This window comes from Podarcis bocagei (assembly GCF_964188305.1).
Source record: "Podarcis bocagei genome assembly, chromosome: 11".
NCBI lineage: Eukaryota > Metazoa > Chordata > Lepidosauria > Squamata > Lacertidae > Podarcis > Podarcis bocagei.
The window spans coordinates 7,217,342-7,240,842 of record NC_138136.1 but is presented as its reverse complement, the minus strand read 5'-3'; the positions used below and the strand labels follow the sequence as shown (position 1 = coordinate 7,240,842).

At 43.3% G+C, this 23,501-nt stretch overlaps 1 protein-coding gene across 2 annotated transcripts in view; it reads left to right on the top strand.

The window, feature by feature from the left end:
* Positions 1 to 16,790, top strand: part of SLC28A3 (solute carrier family 28 member 3) — a 48,748-nt gene extending 31,958 nt beyond the window's left edge. For both annotated transcript variants that reach the window (XM_081213700.1, XM_081213699.1), the window contains 11 exons: positions 333 to 410; positions 2,878 to 2,958; positions 4,697 to 4,777; positions 5,978 to 6,103; positions 7,145 to 7,275; positions 8,281 to 8,449; positions 9,943 to 10,140; positions 12,227 to 12,308; positions 13,646 to 13,744; positions 15,092 to 15,200; positions 16,658 to 16,790. In XM_081213700.1, the coding sequence (XP_081069826.1) occupies positions 333 to 410; positions 2,878 to 2,958; positions 4,697 to 4,777; positions 5,978 to 6,103; positions 7,145 to 7,275; positions 8,281 to 8,449; positions 9,943 to 10,140; positions 12,227 to 12,308; positions 13,646 to 13,744; positions 15,092 to 15,200; positions 16,658 to 16,778 (1,275 nt within the window). In that variant the 3' untranslated portion in view covers positions 16,779 to 16,790. The remainder of the gene's footprint in view (positions 1 to 332; positions 411 to 2,877; positions 2,959 to 4,696; positions 4,778 to 5,977; positions 6,104 to 7,144; positions 7,276 to 8,280; positions 8,450 to 9,942; positions 10,141 to 12,226; positions 12,309 to 13,645; positions 13,745 to 15,091; positions 15,201 to 16,657) is intronic.
* The last annotated feature ends 6,711 nt before the right edge of the window (positions 16,791 to 23,501 follow it).

Below are 23,501 nucleotides of genomic sequence, written 5' to 3'. Positions count from 1 at the left end.
CATCTGAAGGCAGCCCTGTATTGGGAAGTTTTTAATGTTTGACATTTTATTATGTTTTTATATGTTCTGGAAGCTGCCCAGATGGGTGGGGAATAATAATAATAATAATAATAATAATAATAATAATAATAATAATAATAATACCAGTTTGGAAAAATGTATATAGTAGGGGAAATTACATATAACATGTATAGTGGAAGAATTTTGCACTAAAATGCTGACAAATTTTCACACTTGGTGTGTTGATCATCTGTAGCACATTGTTGTCTAGGAAAGATTTCTTGTCAGTGTTTTGCTTTGTTTTTAACAGTTTTTCTTCTTTTTCTTTTAAGACTTTCTTGGAATACACAGATGCTGGCTCTAAGTTTGTCTTTGGTGATAAATACACTGACCACTTCTTTGCCTTCAAGGTAAATAGTTATTCCTTACGTTTCTGGTGTAGTGTCAACCGCACAAAGGCATGTAAATTTGGAAAATGTACAAGTAGTATCTGCAACAAAACGCTGCAGTGTGTTTCTCATTTTAGTACTGTATTGATGTTCAGGGCTTAGCCAGTCATTCCCTTCAAGCAAGTCCTCTGCTGGGGAATGGAATGGTGGCAATTCTATTCTGCTGAAACTGTGTGATACATTGATTGGAGTGTTGGGTCTGGCGGAAAGATGTCCAGCTTCCCACAAGATATATTTCTGTACTTAATCTAATTAATGACACACATGAATGCATGGATGAGATTCCCACTCTCTCTTCCTACTAACTGATGAAACCACAGCCATGGGAACGAGATTTGGCACTGGTGCTTTAGTTGAGATCCCTGCATTGCAAGGAATTGGACTAAAAAACACCCAGGGTCTGTCCCAACTATACAATTATATGATTATCCTTGCTGAGAGGAGCAAACTTTGTTAATGATCTGCAACAGCACAGCCTCCAGCATAAATCTAGACTTTTTGCTTATATAACCCTTATATAACCCTATCGCACATTCTTTTGATTTCCTTAATTAATGGTACAATTTTCTTAATGATAAGTTTCGAAAGAGGAATCTGAAACTATTGGGTGATTCTCAAGAGGTTGCTTTAAAAAGAAAAAGAAAAAGGTAATCTTCACCCTAAGTGTGCCCTCTAATTCACAAAAGGAATCAATAAAATCTCTCTCCAAGCTCCCCACTCCTGTCTTAGACTCAGGAATGAGCCCAGCAATACTTGACCTCTTTGGAAGGGGATGTTGCCCAGCAACCAATCTTTTTCCATTTCTTTGGTACTTGAGCGGATGAGAGCAGGCAACAAGGTCTTATTCTCTCTTATTCTCTCTTTCTCCATTGGATTGAGGAGACAGGTCAGGCCAAAGATTTGGCCTTCTGGAAGAAACTTATGTCCACCTCATCTGCATTTTTTACAACCCTTCTGGAACTTTTCTCAAGAATTCTTCATTCTGAGAATGAAGTGTTCCCAGTCCCCCACTCATCCCCCAGCCCCGTTCATTATTTCTGTTTGTGATTACTTCCTCTTTTCATCGGCTGGCAAATGTATTGAAATCTGCTGCTTTTGAGAGGTGCCCCTTTAAATGTAATTCATTCCCCCAGTTTACCACCTGGGATTTCGTTTAGGATTCTTTCCAAGGGGGTGGATTCCTGTTTGTCTGGTTTTTTTTCAAATGCATGTTCCATATGTGATTTAAGGGGGATGGAGTTTACTCACTGTTTTGATGGCCACAAACATATTTCTCCACCTTATTTTCAACTCTGTCCCAGTAATATGCATGGAATGTATCAGACAGATTTTTATTTTCAAAGCACTCGGTGTACCTGCGCACCCTTGCGCAGCCCAAGAACACGTTGCTTTGGTGCACTAATCAAAGGCATTCTTGAGAAGAGCAGCTGGCCCTGATTGACAAAGGAACTAAGCATTGTTTATGTGGCTTATTAAAAGGCAAAAATATTAGATGGAGAGGTTCTGCTCAAGCGTCTTTGATGTGATTATTGTCAGTGAGACAAAATGAGCAAAGACCTGATAATCCCAGCTTGCATATACATCTAGCAAATTTGTGCCAGGGAGCGTCTTCAACCATTAAATCATCATATTGGATGGATCTGCCATTCTATCCCCTTTCAATGCTCCATTCAGTATTCATTCTCTTACCCCTTTACTAGTATACAGACACATCTGCACCTAACATGGCTTTCACTTTGGGCACCAGCTGTGGGCCTCCCTTCCTTAAAGAACACAACAAAACAAAAAAGCACGATCCTTTTGCCACAATCACCCATGCTTGGGCAACTTCCAGTTAGGCTGCTGCATTGCGCTGCATACGGGTCTGCCCCTGGAGAGAATGCTGAAATTGCAAATGGTACAAAATATGGTACCGGATGATTGGCTGGTTCCTATAGAACTGACTGTATCTTGCCTGTAGTAAAGAGTTTCATTGGCTGCTTGCACAATTCAAGGTGCTGATTTTGACTTTGAAGTCCCATATGGTCTAGGCCCAGGTTATCTCAAGGACCACATCTACAACTGTCTGAACTTGCCTGTATTTTTAAAATAATATACAGAAGTCTCGTTGCAAGTGCTTCCCTTTCAGAAATGAGGCGAGTGACTACCGGGGATAGGGCTTCCTCTGTTGTGGCACCCAGACTGTGGAATCAGGCACATCTTTCTACCTATTTTTCCCTGCCCAGGCTTCTGAGTTTTTGCAGCCAGTGAATATTTTCTGGTCTGAATTTATGTTTGTTCTTGATGGACTTTTGTTGTTTTCGGCTTGTCTGAAGGCTGTAGCATAGCTATATCTTCTGATTTCAGAAGTGCCTACCTATTGTTTCTCTCTGGGAGTTTAGAAAAAAGAAAGTCCTTGACCATGGTTTGATTTTTCTCTCCTAATTAGGTGCTGCCTATTGTCATTTTCTTCAGCATGGTGATGTCTATGCTTTACCACCTTGGATTCATGCAGTGGCTTATTAAAAAGGTAACAAAGCCCCCAGGTACTTTCTCTAATACTTCTGGTGAATTGTAGTATACCCCTCTCTTCCACTCTGTCTCTCACACCAAGAGGGCCCCACTCTGTGCCAACAGAGTCTGATTCTGTGGCTTTTGAACAACTTAATACTTTTCACCTCCACTATCCAACAAATCCAGGCCCTCACCTGAGTGATATGAATCATTGCCCATAGAAAGGATCTCCCATTCCTTGTCCACAGTAGCAGCACAACATATCCACGTAGGGCTTGGAGATGCTCCTACCCAAAATCCTTTGTCAGCCAGTGCAGACCAGGTTTTCCCAAACTTGGGTCTCCAGCTGTTTTGGACTACAGTTCCCATCATCCCTGACCACTGGTCCTCCTTGCTGGTGGGAGTTGTAGTCCAAAACCCCAAGTTTTGGAAACCCTGGTATAGACAATACTGACCTAGATTGACCAACGTTGTGATTCAGTATAAAGAAGCTTCCTATATTCCTAACACTTCCATTTATTTTTTAATTTACTCCATGTTTTTCCCACTCACCAGTGAGCTTCCCATTCAAATTTCTTTGTCTTCTCTTCTCTGAAATCCCACCAACCCAAATTGTACAGCTTTCAACCTGTAATGGTAAACACCTGCCTGGTTGGGCCCACCCATCAAATATGGGAACAGGATAGCACAAACTTTCTTTTCAAGCACTAACTTCTTGCATAGCTTGAAGAAAAAAGCACCAGGCATAACTGTGATGGGTTAGCTTTAAGTTTGTAAAGTTGGGGTAGAATTCCTAGTCTGTTCTTTCTGGGGAGATTAGCAGATGTAGGTACTCTAGAGAATCTCTTACTATATTCATAAATTGTAAGACACATTATCCAAGCTGTATTATCTGAATTCAGTAATGTGCCTTATGTGGCCCTGTGACATTATGCAGATTTATTATTCAAACCTATGGTCTCTGGGAGAAGATTCTAGGGGCCATCAGATATTCTTCTCCAAGAGCAGAGAGAAAGTTCTAGCCTTGGAAAGGGAGATCCATTGTCAGATGCCCCCCTCTCCACTGACACAAACTTCCATAGCCCTTGCCCTCCCCATGTCCTGCTGAAAGGAGTCCAGGTTGGTGCTGGATAAGGTAGTTAAACCACTTTCATTTCCCTACCACACCTTGGGATTTCAGCCTTATTTCTAGATTTGCTGCAACAGCACACTACAACTTGACAATTTCCAAAGTACTGCTTAGATTACTTTGGCTGGATTTCCCTGGCAACTGTCTGCATCTCTGCCCCATGCATTGTGATTTCTTGCACTGCAGTAAAATTATGTTTACATGGGGTGCCAAAAGGACCTCTCCTTGTTTGACACTGGAAAATAGTTACTTTGGGAAAGATGTGCAACCATCCTCTAGACATGGCGTTGACACTTCTAGAATTTCACAAATGTGGATTAGCTTGAGAACACCAGGAAATTACTTTTCCATGTTGCATCTTACACCAGTGTGGTGTAGTGGTTAAATGGTAGACTCGTAATCTGGTGAACCGGGTTCGCATCTCTGCTCCTCTACATGCAGCTGCTGGGTGACCTTGGGCTAGTCACACTTCTCTGAAGTCTCTCAGCCCCACTCACCTCACAGAGTGTTTGTTGTGGGGGAGGAAGGGAAAGGAGAATGTTAGCTGCTTTGAAACTCCTTAGGGTAGTGATAAAGCAGGATATCAAATCCAAAACTCTCTCTCTCTTCTCTCTTCTTTTCTTAGGTTGGATGGGTAATGCAAATAACCCTCGGGACAAGTCCAGTTGAATCTCTGGTTGCAGCTGGCAACATATTTGTGGGACAGGTAAGCTGTGTAACAGGAAAAACAAACTAATAGCTTTAGGGCAGGGAGTGGGGCAAGGCAGATGAAAAACTTTACCCCTTTATGGTCCAGCAAAGTATGTCCACCATAGTCATGAATAGCAGTATCCTTTGTTCTTAGTGATCCCCATTAAGAACTGCTTGAATTAAACAAAATAAAAAAAAAAATCCTTCCTGTAGCACCTTAAAGACCAACTAAGTTAGTTCTTGGTATAAGCTTTCGTGTGCATGCACACTTGTCTATCTGAAGAAGTGTGCATGCACACGAAAGCTTATACCAAGAACTAACTTAGTTGGTCTTTAAGGTGCTACAGGAAGGATTTTTTTTTTTAATTTATTTTGACTATGGCAGACCAACACGGCTACCCATCTGTAACTTGAATTAAACAGTCTGCAATTGGCAAAGACATTGGAGAACAGGCAAAACCTTGGAACCCTGGGGGCAGATTTTAGCCACCACTTCACTAGCGCTTCCCAATACATATTTTTTACCTTCCATGCAGCAGGTAATCAGTCTTATATGGCGCTGATTTACATCAGTTTGGAAAACTTGGATGCAGGAAAGTCTGCTTTCCATAAAGAGCGATTGAAGAGCATCACAGGCACATGTGCACATGAAACAAAAGGGACAGAAACAAATGGGCAGATTCTAGATGATGTGACAAGTTAATCCCATAGGTTTCTTATGTTATATTGTGTAATATATTCACATCTTCAACTGGCCAAATAGATTGACTGTGATCATTCCGTTAGAGCACAAATGAAAGCAAAATGATCATTTGCCCACTTTTAAGCTCTGATTGAATTGTCACTGACTGTTTTTGCATTCCATTGCCTCTTAACACCAGCCTTTACACTTTCACCCTCTTACACTCCTGCAGATCCCCCTAAATGCATTTGATGAAGGGGTCTCTAGCCCACAAAAGCTTATGCCGTAATGACATTTGTTAGTCTTGAAGGTCTTTTGCCATTGCCTTTAAGACTCTTGCTGTTTTTGCTGAAATAGACTGCTATGGCTACCACTTTGGAAATTGCGCCTATCCCAATATTTCTAGCTTACAGAAAGAAAAAGGAGATGGTTTTAAATGTACTCAAGTGTAATTTCATACTATGGATAAAATATAGCAATATGAGGCAACACCTAATATGTGCTGGCTTGCGTTTTTTGCTCCTTTTCCACCAGACAGAATCTCCTCTTTTGGTGAAGCCTTATTTGCCCTATATCACCAGGTCTGAACTCCATGCTGTCATGACGGCAGGATTCGCCACCATTGCTGGAAGTGTCTTAGGAGCATATATTTCATTTGGTGTAAGTATAGAAACATGCTAGCTCTTAATTACTGTTTTCCATCCCCACCCGACTAGTAACAAAGAGCATGAAAGGGAATTAGTTCTCCCTAACCACGCAGATTCCTAGAAGACAAATCTTTCATTAACAGCACTTTCCTGGGAGAAGGTTCCATCAAACTCCGTAGGTCTTGCTTCAGAGTAGACAGTTTTCCTGCTGCAAACCAATGTGACTATCCTGATTACGGTATATTTAAACCAGTTAATGTTTTCAGCTAGACATGCATATACAGTGGTGCCCCGCAAGATGAATGCCTCGCAAGACGGAAAACTTGCTAGACGAAAGAGTTTTCCATTTTGGAGGTGCTTCACAAAATGAATTTCCTATGGGCTTGCTTCGCAAGACGACAATGTCTTGCGAGTTCCTGCTGGTTTTTTTTCCTCCCCCCCCCTTTTTCTAAGCCGCTAAACCGCTTATCAGCTGATCCGATCAGCAGATAAGCCGCTAAAAGCCGCTAATAGTGCTAATCCGCTAATCCGTCAATGGGCTTGCTTCGCAAGATGAAAAAACCGCTAGACGAAGAGAATCACAGAACGGATTCTTTTCGTCTTGCGAGGCACCACTGTATCTTGATTCAGGCAAAACATGAATCTTTCTAAAAAGGTATCACTCATACCTTTTGACCTATTTATTTCGTCAGCAGGGGTGCCATCTAGGGAGGGCAAGAAGCTGAGCCCAATTTTCAAAGAGAGGGTTGCCCCCCCTCAATATTCCACAGCCTGCTGAGCTGTCAGGCCTTCCCACAGCTGGTGGAAGGCTGCACCGGCCTCTGTGGTGCCAGGAGATGCCACAGGGACCAGTATGCCTGGCACACTGGCCTGCACGGCTTTGGGAGGTGTGCATGACATCACACAATGCACATGTGACATCACATGTGTGTTCTGGGCCCCTTCAATCTTGGGGGGCAGCCTGGTGCCTATGTTCAGCAGGGTTACCACAGGAATGATATTCAGCATCTTGTACCCAATTAAATGTTGTCCTCCTTCACCTTTGACATTTCAGATTCCAGCCTCCCACTTATTAACAGCTTCCGTGATGTCAGCGCCAGCAGCTTTGGCTATTGCCAAGCTTTTTTGGCCAGAGACCGAACACCCCCAGATAACTGCACAGCAGGGTGCAAAAGTGGAGAAAGGGTAAGAAGATTTATACTTGCATGATGCAAAGGCTTAGGCAGAATTGGGAAGGGTAGGGTATCTCTCTCTCTCTCATCACAAAAATAGAGGACATCAATTTGCATAAAATGTGTATGCACTGATTTATAGGGTGAGGCAAATTTCAAATGCATTATAAGTAGGAATATAACTCATCCTAGTGGAGAAGACTGTGGTCAAGTGGCCTTTGTGGCAGCTTGGACTGCTGTCGTGGTGCTAATTGTGGATGGGTGACTAACAACCTTTTTTACGCTTCTTGTGGTTCTTTATCTTTAAGCTGGACTTGAACGGGACTCTCAGATAGAGGGCTGTCCTCTGCCACTCTAGGGAAAAGACAATATATAGAGTTGTTATGCAGACATTCAAAAATACAGTTGCAGTAAATTGCATAACAAGCCATTTCCTGCCCTTTCACAACACCTTAAATCAAATGTCTGGTCCTAAGATAACCGTCTCACTTTGCCTAACGATAGGGGCGGCTGTAGCTCAGGACATTCAGTCACCGGTTGCATCTTGTGCTGCTTGGCCCTGAGAAAGTGTGCACATGAAATGCTTCTAAGGCTCCAAAGGGCTCTGTAAATGCTAAATATTGTTAACAAGATTAAGTACATTTGTACCTCGGGTTACAGACGCTTCAGGTTACAGTCGCTTCAGGTTACAGACTCCGCTAACCCAGAAATAGTACCTCAGGTTAAGAGCTTTGCTTCAGGATGAGAACAGAATTCGTGTGCCGGCAGTGGGAGGCCCCATTAGCTAAAGTGGTACCTCAGGTTAAGAACAGTTTCAGGTTAAGAACGGACCTCCAGAACAAATTAAGTTCTTAACCTGAGGTATCACTGTACTGGTTCTGATCATTTTTCTGGTTGCTGGTTTTTTTAAAGGGCGGATTCTGTTGTCATGGGGGCGGGGAGGTGACAGGGGTTCCTACACCTGCTCTTTTAAACATCACATTAACCTGCACCTTTTGTTCTTGTTTTCTCGGTGAAGAGACTCAAAAAACCTATTGGAAGCAGCCAGCCAAGGAGCTTCTGCCTCCATCCCTCTGGTGGCAAACATTGCTGCGAATCTGATTGCCTTCCTTGCCTTGCTTTCTTTCTGTAATGCAGTCCTGTCCTGGCTGGGAAATATGTTCAACTATTCACAGTTGAGCTTTGAGGTATTAAGTGCTATAAGCTTTGTTGTTGTTGTTGTCACTATTCAGTACAGCCATGGTAAATGAAAAAGACAGTACATTATAAAAGGTTATTTGCTTGTACATAATATAAGAAACAAGGACAATATACTTAAGTTTTACTCATGTCCTATAAGATTTTAGCTAAGGCATGATCTCTCTCTCTTTCACACACACACCTGACATAAAATAAAATAATTACCGTATTTTTCGTCCTATAGGATGCACTTTTGCCCCTCCAAAAATGAAGGGGAAATCTGTGTGCGTCCTATGGGGTGAATACAGGCTTTCGCTGAAGCTTGGAGAGCGAGAGGGGTTGGTGCGCACCGACCCCTCTCACTCTCCAGGCTTCAGGAAGCTATCAGCAAGCCTGGGGAGCCCGCGGGAGTTCCCGTAGGGCTCCCTAGGCTGCGGATAGCAGCCTGCCGCCCAGCGAGCGGGCGCCCTGAAGCAGAGCGCCCCACGCACCAGGCAGATATCCACAGCCTGGGGAGCCCTGCGGGAGTTCCTGCAGGGCTCCCTAGGCTGCGGATAGCAGCCTGCTGCACGGAGCGCGGGGCGCGCTGAAGCAGAGCGACCCGTGCTTCGGGCAGACATCAGCCAGCCCCACAAGCTCGGGGGACAGCGGGGAAGCGCAGTGCTGCCATCCCGCTGTTCCCCGACCTGGTTTGGTTTCCCCGACCTGGTTTTGGGGGGCAAATAAAGGGGGGAAATTCCTTTATTTCCCCCCCAAAAAACTAGGTGCGTCCTATGGGACGGAGCGTCCTATGGGACGAAAAATACGGTATATTTTCACATGACTCCTATTTAGCCGATGCAAAGGGAGTCTGACTGGCCACTTCTCAGGGATGTTGTAGTGCTGGACTTCCTACACGGCACTGAGTGAGGCTCAATGACCTTTGAGGTCTCTTCCAGCTATGGTTCAGTGCTGCTGCTCATTAAACCAACCCTTCTATAGTTATATCAATGATTTTTATTTTTATTTTTTTTAAGCACCATTCATTCAGCAAAGTCCTTCATTCAGTTCATCAGTGGAGGGTGTTGCCCCCTTCCTCTGTCACTGGTGTCCTTGGACTTTATGAGACAGTGGAGATCCGTAATCACATTCCCCCTTTTCTGTCTTTAAATTTTATTAAAACACAACTGCAGATAGGGGTGGGTGGGTGGCGGTGATTAGGGAAGGGGAGTTTAATGGCCTGCCCAATTACCTGCTCCTTTTTGTTTCCCATTGTTATGCGTGCTTTGCACTGGCGCCAATGGCTTCACATGACAAAAGGTAGGGTTGCCTAATATTGACTTGCTTTCTAAAGCCGTACTGATGCATTTGTGAGCCTGACCAGCGTGGTTATCACAGCAAAGCAATCAAACATAGGAGGTGGTGGTTGTTTTTATGTAAACAAAAAGCCCTGAGAAATACCAATATGTGGTTAATGTATTTATTGGCTTTTAGATCAACCCCTCCCCCCCCCTCTCTTTAGGTCATTTGTGCTTATGTCTTTATGCCATTTTCATTCATGATGGGAGTCGACTGGGAAGACAGTTTTCTTGTTGGCAGACTTCTAGGCTATAAGACCTTCTTCAATGAATTTGTGGCTTATAAAGATCTTTCAGAACTGATCAAACTGAGGAAGGCAGGAGGGGAAAAGTACATTGGTGGAGAGAACCAATATCTGAGTGTGAGTATCCTTGCACAGTTCTTTGCTTTTATTTGACCCAGTCTTCTCAGAGGCTCCAATCGTCACACCGAACAAAATTGATTTCTGATTTAAAAACCACTTTGGTTAAGCATGTGTTATTATAGCAACACAGAATATTTTTCTAATGCCCATTTAATTCTGTTACCTCACAGCACCCAATCTGAGCTAAGCAGCATAATCTCCCATTTAGCAACAGGGAGCAGGGCACAAATGTGGAGGCAGGGGGATAAGATGACTAGGCTAATTCTTATTGGTGCCCGAATCTCCAGGAACCATTTCAATAAGGGATGGTACAAAATACAATTCCCTAGGAATCTGAAGAGAGTGGCAGAATGTTTTTCTTTACAGCTAGTGCGTCTTCCTAGGAAGTACTTTGAGAGTTCTGAATCCAAGACTTTCTGCCTAAAAATGCGACATTTTCTTTCAGAGTGAACCATTTCAGACTGAACCTGAACTGACAGTCCATTTTGATTGCCATTTTGGAGTATCAGAAATTGATTTCCAGTGGTCTAGGCTGCCATTCTGTTCATGGTGAAGTGGTCATTTCACTACTACACCCAGAGCAAGTTGAAAGCCTGTGCTGTCACTGCAACGAAGCACTTTAATTTATTTATTTGTTTATTTAACTTTTGTGGCACTTCATATTTCAGCAGAAATCGTTGTGGTTAGGCTTGAACCTGTGTCTCCTGGTGCTTCCTAAGTTTGATGCCAGGCATCATAAAGGGTTCTCTGCTTTGGTAATTCCAGAACTATTCAGCAAGAACATGGCGGCATAGTGAAAAAGAGGTTGGAAGGTTCACTTTTAATTTTTCTCAGAGCCTTCTAATAAGTCTAGATACAGGTATATATCTCCAATAGAGTCTGTTCTGCTACATGTCCACTCCCACAGCCTGCAACAATGAAGCTTCCCAGCTTTCAAACATTTCCAGGAAAAGGTTGGACAAAAGAGACCTTGAAATGTGTTTTTCTACATAGGCAAGAAGCGACCAGAAATATCTACAAATAGCTGCTTTAAAACATGAGGAGGCACTCATAAGCATATAATCAATTGAAATGCTTGTATAATTTTATTATAAACAGGGAACAGCGGGTGGGAAGAGTGAAGATATGCTCATAGTTGTATCTCTTGCAGTTGGAAAACAATGTGTATATACAGTATATACCCAATAGAATCATCAGGGGCCTCTTACCCATAGAGGCTAGTGGTGCAGGGCGCCAGGCGCCAAGTTCTGGAGGACACCAGGGAAGAGGCAGAGGCTGGACGCGGCACCTCCCGGCATCAGCTTGCCACCCTCGCCCGCCTCCGCCATGCCGCGCCGAAGCAGCACCGCGCCTGGAGCCTCCACCTGCTGTGGCCACCATGGCATGAAGCGGCCACTTGAGCCGGGAGCCGCCGCATCCAGCCCCCGCCTCTTCTGTGCTGGAGGAGCTTCCGTCCAGCCGCTGCCTGCCTCCTCCAGCCTCACAAAGCTGGGCGCATTGCTGGCAGCGCCATCCTCCCTAAAAAAGGTCTGGGAAACGGGGAGGTGGCGCCAGAGGGATCTTTGCACCACAGTGCCAGATATGCTTAAAGATGGCCCTGAGAATCATTTAAAGAAAGGCAGTCATTTCCACAGGCACACAGCAGAGAAGCTGCTTAAATTATACAGTGGTGCCTCGCAAGACGAAAAGAATCCGTTCCGCGAGTCTCTTCGTCTTGCGTTTTTTTCGTCTTGCGAAGCAAGCCCATTGACGGATTAGCGGATTAGCGCTATTAGCGCTTTTAGCGGCTTTTAGCGGCTTATCGGCTTATCGGATCAGCTGATAAGCGGCTTAGCGGCTTAGAAAAGGGGGGGAGGAAAAAAATCCCGCAGGAACTCGCAAGACATTTTCGTCTTGCGAAGCAAGCCCATAGGAGATTTGTTTTGCGAAGTACCTCCAAAACAGAAAACTCTTTCGTCTAGCGAGTTTTCTGTCTTGCGAGGCATTCGTCTTGCGGGGCACCACTGTATTTTGGTAGATTTTGCCATTTCAAAGGGTAAGATGATGTAACCTAGCAAGATGTTTTCCTTTCTTCAAATTTTAGATTCGATCAGAAACCATTGCCACTTATGCTCTCTGTGGATTTGCAAACTTTGGCTCTTTGGGACTCGTAATTGGAGGACTCAGTAAGAAAACGTTTACTTCTTGTTTGGGGCATAGTATTGAACAAAAATAATCCAAACCCAAACACTCTTGCTGCTGCAATACATGCAGCTGTGGATGGCTTGGCAGGACTGCACTGCTGAGCTGACATCTGTCTGGCTGAGTCACTGCAGAGAGGGGGAGGGGGTGTGATGGCAGCAAGGTTGTGCAGTGGCAGCAGGAGCACTGGATTGGCTCTGCTGATGTGTTTGAACCGCACAGGCCTCACCACCAGTGTGTCTTCCCCCTCTCCATCCCAATAACGTCTGATATTGTGCTGTACTGTAGAGGTCCTGCAAGCATCTCTCTAGCTCAGTGTGATGTCAGAGACACTCTGCACCTCTCTTCTGAGGTGCGAAAATTTCAGGGTCATGAAAATCACCAACTCTGGCTATCTACAAAGAGCAGCCAGAACTTATGGGTTCCGGATGATACATGAGAATGCATCAACCTGGTGCTAATGCCTAAGGAAGCCATTGTCATACCAAAAAGGCAAAGGTATCCTGCACTGGATGCGGGTGGCGCAGTGGGTTAAACCACAGAGCCTAGGGCTTGCCGATCAGAAGGTCGGCGGTTCGAATCCCCGCGACGGGGTGAGCTCCCGTTGCTCGGTCCCTGCTCCTGCCAACCTAGCAGTTCGAAAGCACGTCAAGTGCAAGTAGATAAATAGGTACCACTCTGGCAGGAAGGTAAACGGCATTTCCGTGCACTGCTCTGGTTTGCCAGAAGCAGCTTAGTCATGCTGGCCACATGACCCGGAAGCTGTACGCCGGCTCCCTCGGCCAATAAAGCGAGATGAGCGCCACAACTCCAGAGTCGGCCACGACTGGACCTAATGGTCAGGGGTCCCTTTACCTTTAATGTGAAAATTGGCCCAGAGGCTACTGGACACTTTCCTGGCTGCTTGGTCAAGTCTAGCTGGTGCAGAGATAGTCAGAGGCAGGGCTGGATTTAGGTTTGATGAGGCCCTCAGCTACTGAAGGTAATGTGGCCCTTTATATGTCCAGCTGTCCCTTGTCAACAACAAATTGTGGCTGTTTTTTTGTGTTGAATATACACCATACACAACACAAAACACTGTTGCTGTATACAGGTTTTATTTTATTTGCTTTTTATCTTATATTTTGGAAATGTGCATCCAATATTTTTTTTCCTTTAAATTTTTCTGGGGGCCCCAAGAGAGTGGGGCCCTAAACTATAGCTTGTTTAGCTTATACGTAAATCCAGCACTGGTTGGAGGGTTCAGGAAAACCTTGACTGGAACTGCTTCACATTCCAGAATGCAAGAACTGATAGTGGATGTCATTTTCCTCTTCCTCAGCATCCATGGCTCCTTCCCGGAAGAGAGACATTGCCGGTGGGGCCTTGAGAGCCATGATGGCTGGCACGGTGGCCTGCTTCATGACAGCTTGCATTGCAGGTACCATATTTTTTTTCTACCACAGGATGGCAGTGTTTGGGTTTGTGTTCTTCAGCAGGCCCTGCTGACTCCAGGGCATTTTGGTGTGGTGCTAAACCTCATTGCAAGGATGTATTCTGTGTTCATTATTATTTTAAGGTTGCTTTTTCTCCCTTTATCTCTTATCAGTAATTTTAAAGATCTATATTAGCGGCCATGCAAATTGATGGCAGTGCATCTATTTGAAAGGGGTAAAGGAAAAGGAAAATAATATTTCCAGCGCTGCACTTCCACCATACATTCTCAAATTGGAAAGAAGAGGAAAGTTCTATACTAATGAACCTACAATCCAGCTCAAGCGCTTCTGTATTGCACACATGGGTGGCTGGAATTTCCACTAAAATCAGTGAAACTTTGACTTCTGGTTAAGATGGTGACAGGGCAGACAGCTGCCTCTGAAGCTCCACAGGTCACACAATTTTAATTGGTTTTAACGTGTTTTAGATCAATTATCTTATCTTGAAAATCAGAGGGCAGAAGAATGTGGCGCTGTGATTCCAATAGCAATTAACAGGCCTGGGGCTTATTTGTCTTGTCAGCTTTCTTTTTACTGAGTGGTGATGTGGGAGGCAGCTGAAACCAGTGCTCTGTAATTAATGAGATTTTTAACTTGGTTTTAATACAGCTTTTAATTGGACTTAACTTGTTTTATCAACTGCTTTTCATTTTGGAGACCTGAACGCTGCGAAAATGTGGTGTTTATCAGTCTAGGCTGCTTGTTCCTTGACAGCTAAAACTGTGGACTTTATCTGTAGAAACTTCAAATTGATACACTCTGGACTGGATGTTTTAACCAGAGATTTGATTTATTTTTGCGCCCAATTAAAAGGCAGCAAATTGTCCTCACAGCCTCTGGCAAGCCTGCAGGCAGCCCACCTGCCGATCCAACTGTAAGCACCCTGCAAAGGTCTACAAGGCCAGATAAGCCCCTTTTCTATCAGGATGAACAAAGGACAAATGTTCTATCAACTGTCCTGGCAAATATGTAAGATCTGCCTGACCATTTGTAAATTCAATGGTAGCACCCCCTGTTGGAAGTCTGTCTCATTGGCTAAAAATCAGATAAAAAGCTTGTTTGGGGATCAAATTGGCTTTGTTGGTTTAAAATCAGTGTATGCATTAAACCACCCTTTCCAAAGACAAAAGGTTCTGTTAATATTTGGCATCCCAAATGCTTTTGGAAGCATCACATTAAGTACAAATAGACTTTAAATTTCTGAATCAAGCTCTGAAAAGGGGTAAAGTTTGTAATGCAACCAAGAAATATGGTTATTACGTAATAAAGGAGGTTTTCTGCTTTATTTTCAGGAATATTATCTGTTGCAGGAGATCCATGCACTGCTTTATTTGAAAACAACTTCAATATGACCAGCAATAGCACAGAAATAGTTAGCTGCTGCTTAAACCTCTTTAACAGGTAATTATAGAATGGCAGAATCTCACTTCAGAGAAACACATCTGAAGTTCAATTATTTCTCTTACAGAATACAGGAATACTATATGCAATACTGCAAAAAGATAATACAAAAATAATGAAAATGTAGCTCAAAGGTTAATGCTTCAGACTTCATGAACATTGTCGAGCTATCATTTTATAACTATTAATCTTAGAATTTGAGGTTGGTTTCTATGCACGTCACCTCTCACCAGCTACACACAAACAAAGGCCACATTCATAAATAGCACTTCCATAAAGTATCATTTAGTAAGCGATGTTGCAACACAAGAATGCCCACTTCACATCTCCCTTCACAACAGGGCTCACATAGCATGACATCCAAATGCATTATTTAAGGCTCCCCCCCCCCCCCATGAGCACAGCAAGAAACCATGGTTTAAGCTTTTGGGGCTGTCACAGGGACCAGCCAATCAGCACTGTGCACAGCCAACTTCTTCTGGAAACAGAAAGAACTTGTTGGCCCTAAGCTTGATTCTGTAAGGAAGTGTGTAAAAGGTAAAGGTAAAGGACCCCTGACAGTTAAGTCCAGTCACGAACGACTCTGGGGTTGGGATGGTCATTTCGCTTTACTGGCCGAGGGAGCCGACATTTGTCCACTGACAGTTTTTCTGGGTCATGTGGCCAGCATGACTAAGCCGCTTCTGGCAAAACCAGAGCAGCACACAGAAACGCCATTTACCTTCCTGCCACAGTGGTACCTATTTATCTACTTGCACTGGTGTGCTTTCGAACTGCTAGGTTGGCAGGAGCTGGGACCGAGCAATGGAAGCTCACTCCATCGCGGGGATTCGAACTGCCAACCTTCCAATTGGCAAGCCCTAGGCTCAGTGGTTTAGACCACAGCACCACCCGCGTCCCTAAGGAAGTGTGTACATCTGGCCAAAAGCAGAGAGTAGCAGATCCACATTGGGCTCACCACTCAATCTCTGTGCATTGGTACACAGCCTAAGCCAACCCAGAGACTGATTTATTTATTTTAATGAACCTGCTAGGTCTTTAGCTTCAGATGTTTTGTTAGCCACTCTCATTGCTCATCCCAGAGCAGAGCACATAACCATTTTAGAATACAACACCTAAAATAAAAGTAAAATAAAACACAAAACATACTCTCAGCAACAAGTATAACAGTAAATCACAACAGCCTCCTGCATTAAGTGCATCTAGTGATGAATAGGCACCCTGAAGTCCAACAGATATTTGAGATGTACCCTATAGCCTCAGAGTAACTGATGGGAGAAATCAACAATAATAGCTCATGGATGCAGTGACTCTCTTAGAATAGTTTTAAAACTGACAGTCTTCAAACACAGGGAATATGGTGGTGTGGCTCAGGTTAGGGAACCCATAGAATTTATACACAAGCACTTAAATTACTATTACAACAGTATTAAAACTTATTTTCCCTTCTCCAACAGTGCGAACAGTTCCACAGAGACTTTTTTAAAAGCAAACAACACCTTGAGGTCCTTGAATGGATGCTGCAAACTTCTGAACCCGTCTACATTTAACTGCTCCTGGACGACTCCAGAATTTTAAACTGGGCACTTTATGTAAAGAGACAAGCATAGGGATTTACTTCACTGATGGACTGGTAGGAAGACAAAAGGACACTGGAGTTGTCTGGTGGTTGTTGCAGACAAGACAAATCTTGTTTCCCAGCTTAAGTAGATTGGCAGCTGTGTAAATGCTGCAGTTTCATTGGGGCTACTGGGTAAGTATCTGCTCTGATGAGCTCCTAAGTCCTGATATAAGTGCCTGGTCATGATGAAGGGCATGTTGAAACTTTTTAAATGCTATTTCAAATATTTATGTAAAACTGTTCCAAATGCCATGTTTGATTACACCTCCCGACTCTCTTTAAGATCAGGTAGAGACATTTCAATCAAAGATCTTTCTCACACTGAACATAGAAAACTGCCTTATATATCAAGTCAGGCCGTTGGTCTATCTGCTCAATATTGTCTACACTGACAATATTGTCTACACTTACAGGGATTTTGTGGGAATGTTCAGGGATGCAGGAGAGGATATATTGTCTGATTATATCCTTATCCAACTTGTGTTAACAAGTTCCACAATTTCAGCAGAGTAACATTCCCCTTATTTTAAACTTTGCAACAGATGTGTTTGCTCAGGCTCGCTAAAGCCTCTATAATAACTGTTCTGGTATTTTCCCCTTATTCCCTCATAAAATATAAGAGACGACACATTCTTTTACAAAAGTATAAAAAGAGTTTACTCACATTCTGTTCACAATCAGATCCCAGAAGGCAGACTTAGCTTAATGAAGTAACATACACTTGCAATGTATCTCATAAGAAGACAGTCCCTTTGTCCTCTCTTGGCTGGAAGCCAAGAGGGCATCTTTGGCTTAGTAGATGTTGTGTGTCTTCGATGCATGTGGTGAAAGAGAGAGAGATGGCTGCCCTGCCCTGTGCTTTTGTCATTACCTGCACAGGTGAGACCACACCCACCTCTAGTCACATGCAGAGGAAGTCTGTCCTAGCCCAGAAGGAAACAGGAAGTTTACCTGATGGCTGGACAAACATTCCTCCCCATGTGTAAACATGTTCACTCTAGGAATGTTGTACTTGACTGCTCTTGTGTTTCACATCCTACAGATTCAGACAGTGTACTTTCCCAGTCCTACCTGGTGATGCTGGGGACTGAAACCGGGACCTTCTGTATACAAAGCAGATTATTCCCCCCATGACCTTTCTCCTCGGTTACAGCCCCTTCTGTAGTCTTGCTCTATGAACTCAAAATTACCTAAGTGTGATCTTAAGTATATATCTCAATAGGACTTTCTCCAACTAAATCTGCTAATATTTGCCATCTGTCTTACACTTACAGTGGTGCCTCGCAAGACAAAAATAATCCGATCCGCGAGTCTCTTCGTCTAGCGGTTTTTTCGTATTGTGAAGCAACCCTATTAGCAGATTAGCGCTATTAGCGGTTTAGCAGTTTAGCGGCTATTAAAGGCTTAGCGGCTTAGCGGCTAAAAGGCTATTAGCGGCTTAGCGGCTTAGAAAAGGGGGGGAGCGAAAAAAATCACAAGACTCGCAAGACGTTTTCGTCTTGCGAAGCAAGCCCATAGGGAAATTCGTCTTGCGAAGCGCATCGAAAAACGGAAAACCCTTTCGTCTAGCGGGTTTTTCGTCTTGCGAGGCATTCGTCTTGCGGGGCACCACTGTAGATTTTCATTGATATAATTGTGGTTATAGGGATTAAGAGATCTGATCTGGAACTAGCTTTGTTTTTGCCTTGCATTAAAGCATCCCTCATATTTCTCCATACCAAACATGACCTCGTTTGAGGAAGCCAATATGCTGCTGTCCAAATGTTGCTGGCCTCCAACCCCCAACAGCATGTTCTGTCAAGGATGATAGGAGCTGTAGCCTAAAAACATCTGGAGGACATCACTTTGACTAAACTAGTTATTATTGTTATTTATTTAAAAAAATACTGACTTATTTTGGTGACAAATCACGACTTGGGGTCTGTTGGAAATCTAGCTGTAGTTTTCTTTCGATATTGAACATTCCTGGAAAGTTATGTGTCTTTAGATTCAGGTGGCAAACGAGGGATGATATTCCACATGACCAAGAAAACAACAACAGTTCTTCAGTTTCAGCCAGCGGGGCAAGATTTTATGAAATCTGCAGCAAATTAAATTAAAAATGTCAATAAATAGTTAGAAACTAATGCCTGGTTACTGTAAAACAGCCGGGTTTTTCTTCTGAACCAACTGCATGAGCTGCTGTTAGCAATGTGACCACCAAGTGTTATATAAGAAAAGCTTCATAATATAGAACTGCATAGGTACGAAAACAGATCTCACTGCAATCGTTTTTACATGACCAATAACAATACTCTGGTGCCATTTACTTCACCAGAGGTTAATTAACTCCACATTGTTATCACTTCTGGTGGAGCCAGATAAGGGAAGCACTCCTCTGGTACCTAATTTACAATATTAAAAGATGTTAAGGCTACAATCCTACCACCAGCATTTGGCTGGCTGAGGGGCCATAGGAAGCTGCCGTTCCAGAGGTGGAGATGGTGGCTTGCCAGCACATACCACTCCAGAATGCCCACAGAAAGCTCTGCAGGTCCCACTGGTGGTGGGGGACAAAATGAGACGGTGGTGGTGTATTGGGACAGGCCTTGGATCTGTAGGATCCTCCCTTCTGCCCCTAAATAGGTCCCTAAACTATGCCAGCTCCTGCCATAGCTGTCAACTTACAGATTTGAAAATAAGGGACCAGCAGCCTCACCTGTTCCAGGCACTCCAGTCTTCCTGCCCTCCTGCAGTCTAGTCAAACTCATGCTGGTAGCTTCGAGAACACTGTCCAACCAACTTTGTAACCAGAGGTTCAACTGAATAGAATCTGAATCACATGCACCACAAGGCCTATGCAGCCTCAACTTAAGATGGCTCCCCGGCCTGGCTTTGCACTGCAAAGTTTGGAGCAGCACGTGCAACAAAATGGCGTCCAGCATTCAAAAACCTCCTCAGCTTGCATTAACTAGCCACACACAAGGCATGCAAGCTCCACCCCCCAGTCGTTCTTAGACTTCTTTTTTATAATATTTTATTGGGTTTATCAATAGAAAAGTTTAGAAAAATACAAAAATGAAAAAGATACAAAAATACAAAAATACAAACATTAAACACAAAGAAAGAAAAAGAAAAAACACATATAAAAATTCCTTCTTTCTTAATTTCTCATCTTTAGTTAACTTATTTTCCTGACTTCCTCACGTCTCCCATTTTTGTATCCCTTTTAGAAATTGGTTCAGCAAATTCATGTCCTATTAGTTTATCTATTATTAATCCCATCTTACATTTTACCTTGTTCCTAGAACCCCTTCAATTCATTTCAATGTCATCAGCATTCAAAAATTTTACAATATTTCTGCAAATAAGTTTTAAATTTCCTCCAATCTTCTTCTACCAACTCTTCTCCCTGGTCTCGGATTCTGCCAGTCATTTCCACCATCTCCATATAGTCTATTAGTTGCATCTGCCATTCTTCCAAGGTGGGTAGGTCTTGTGTCTTCCAATGCTTTGCGATGAGAATTCTTGCTGCTGCTGTAGCATACATTTAAAAAGTTCTATCCTTCTTTAACACCGATTGGCCAACTATGCCCAGGAGAAAGGCCTCTGGTTTCTTTGGGAAAGTATATTTAAATATCTTTTTCAGTTCATTATATATCATTTCCCAGAAAGCCTTGATCCTTGGGCACGTCCACCAAAGGTCAAAAAATGTACCTTCAATTTCTTTACATTTCCAGCATTTGTTATCGGGCAAGTGATATATTTTTGCAAGCTTGACTGGAGTCATGTACCACCGTTCTTAGACTTCTTATTGGGTGAGCAACACAGCCAAGCAACACAGTTGGAGCCTCCCTCCTCCCTGGCCGGCAGGGAGGGAGGGAGAGGAGCTGCTTCCTTTGAAATTTAAGGGACATCATTTAAGGGACATTTAAGGGACATCCATCAATAAGGGACAGCAGCGGGACATGGCGCTGGAATAAGGGACTGTCCCTTCAAATAAGGGACACTTGACAGCTATGGCTCCTGCTGAGGTCAGTGTGGTCAATGGGAGGGGGGAAGAAAAGGAAAAACATTGAGAAAATCATCAGCATTCCATCTCTTGCGATGGCTGCATCTTGCCAGCCGGACACAGGAAGTGGTGGTCATTCTGCCATGGATTCTCCCCAACATTGACATCTCCATAAGATTATTCTGTTATGCCACAAGTCAGCCATTGCTAGAGAACCTGGTGTCGCCCAGATGTTGTTACTACAAGTCCCATCAGCCCCAGCCAGCTCAACCAAAGGTCAGGGACAACGGGAGCTGCAGTTCACCAACTTCTAGAGGGCAGAGTGATGGCTGCCCTGCACTTTGGAGTATCCATCGCACTTTATGGAGATTGTCTCAGGGTTACTATGCAGAGGACTGCAGTGTGAACCTCCTTAATACTTTTTGTCAATTTCATTTCACATCTAAAAATAAAAAAATCCTTCCAGTAGCACCTTAAAGACCAACTAAGTTAGTTCTTGGTATGAGCTTTCGTGTGCATGCACACTTCTTCAGATACCTTAAAATGGTCTTTAAGGTGCTACTGGAAGGAATTTTTTTATTTTGACTATGGCAGACCAACACGGCAACATTTCACATCTCGCAACATGTTGCACATGTCTGCAACATTTCACATCTCGGAATTCTTTTCACTGCAGAGTCAAACAACCTTCAAACAATACTTTACAAAAATATTACTCTTGCAAGAATGTCAAGTGTTAATAAAATTTAAGAACTGGTTATCTATTTATTGTCTAGAGTCAATAAAACCACATTGTTTCTTATAGAATTCTGTCTTCATACAAAATATATATTTAAAAAAACCCCTGTTACAAGAATATTGAAATGGTCTTCTTATGCTTGGAAACATTTTCGCAGGACACCTTTCCTACTTCCAGAAAAACATGTTAATAGCAAAGGTAATTTTGACTGGCATGTTTTTAAATGTAGCAATGAAAAGAAGCCTTTGTCTGAGAACACAATGTTTTCTCTGGCTGCACGTACAGCTTTCTTGGTCACGTCCTTGGTAAAGACATTCCTGTGGAGGGAATGTGTGAGTTTTAAAAGTGGAATTAGGGGGTGTAAAGCTAATCTGAACTTCTAATAAACTGAAAAACAACATAGCAGTGCTATGAATCGGGAGTATTTCAGCAACTGAGCAGTCATGTGCAATTCCTTATTTATTTTAGTAACTGAGAAGAAGAAAAATTATCAGTCATTACACTTTTGCAAAATAATCATTAATTTACACAGATTTAAGACTATTCAAAGGTGAATAAAGAGGGAGAGTGTGCAAAAATAATAAATTCTGATTAATTTCCTAATCTGGATATAAACTATGAAGTCAGGGGTGGGAAACCTCAAGCCAAATGCAGCTCTCCGGGTCTCTGTCTGGCTTTTAGGACTCTGACCAGGCCACACACCCTCTCCAGGAAACACCAATTGCTGGCCTTGCTCTGCTGCTGATTTTGCTTGGCTGGAATGTGTCCTTGAATGAAGACAATACATCTTGTGGGGATGTGTGGGTTTGGTCACAGCCAGTTTTGCAGCACCCACCATTGGTGTGTGGCACCCAGAAGGGTGCTCATGCAAGAAGGCAGCCCTTGAGCCGAAAACAGTAAATAATTTTATGAATTGCGTTGTTTATTTACTAAACAATGCAATTCATAAAACTATCAACTACACGCACAACTGCATTAGGACATAAAGCATATTGTATTTCCATGTTCCAGTACCTAACAAAATCACTCAATTTCTCAGTGGTCTACTTGTCTTCTACTTTCTCTGGCTCTTATAAAAGTTCTTACAATAACCAGTCAAATATTTCATTTATTTATTTACGGCTATTAGCCCATAAAATATGTACAAACATAAAAAAGCACAAAGGCTTAAAAACCGAAATATCTGGCAACAGAAGGTGAACACTGCGATGCAAGGGTGGGTCATTGGGCAGAGCCAAATAATAGGATGTGGCCCGGAGAGCTCCAAGGGACGGTTCACAGAAAAAGGAAAACTGAAGACGAGATCCGACATGCACTCTCATCATAACTGTCCGATTAGATTTTGATGTTGTTGTTGTTGTTGTTTTTTGGTGGTTTTTGCGTGTGAGATAACCGCATTCAGGAATCTCGCCACCTGCAGAGTAACAGAAGGATCTGTATCCTGCAAAAGCAGTGCGGCGTGTGACTCAACAGGCCTGCTAACCAAGCGCAGTAAAGCAGGGCCCAGGAATTTAGTCCTGGCTATGCTATGTAGGGGACAGTTGAACATTATATGTGGAAGAGATTCAACAGTTTTCCCATCACATACGCATAGCGGAGACACCAAACCCTTGGAAAATCTGTGGCTCAGCAGGTTCGATGGAAGGACATTGAACCTTGCACGAATAAATGCAAGTCGGTGAGGTACTGATGAAAGAGATGACATGTATGATGGAAGGTCAAGTGGTGGGGTTATTCCGTGATACCTGGGGGAGCAGACACCCCCACCTCTGGCAAGGTTGTGTTGATTTTCAATGTCTGCTAATCTTTGCTCAATGAGGCTTTTAGCTGAGCGTAAGTTCATCTTTAAGGAGTCCGCTGGGGAGATTCCGATGCTCAGAAGTTTGGCATGGATTTTTCCTACCCACGGATTAACAAATTCGTCCCGCCAGAGGCACTGAAAAAGGTAAT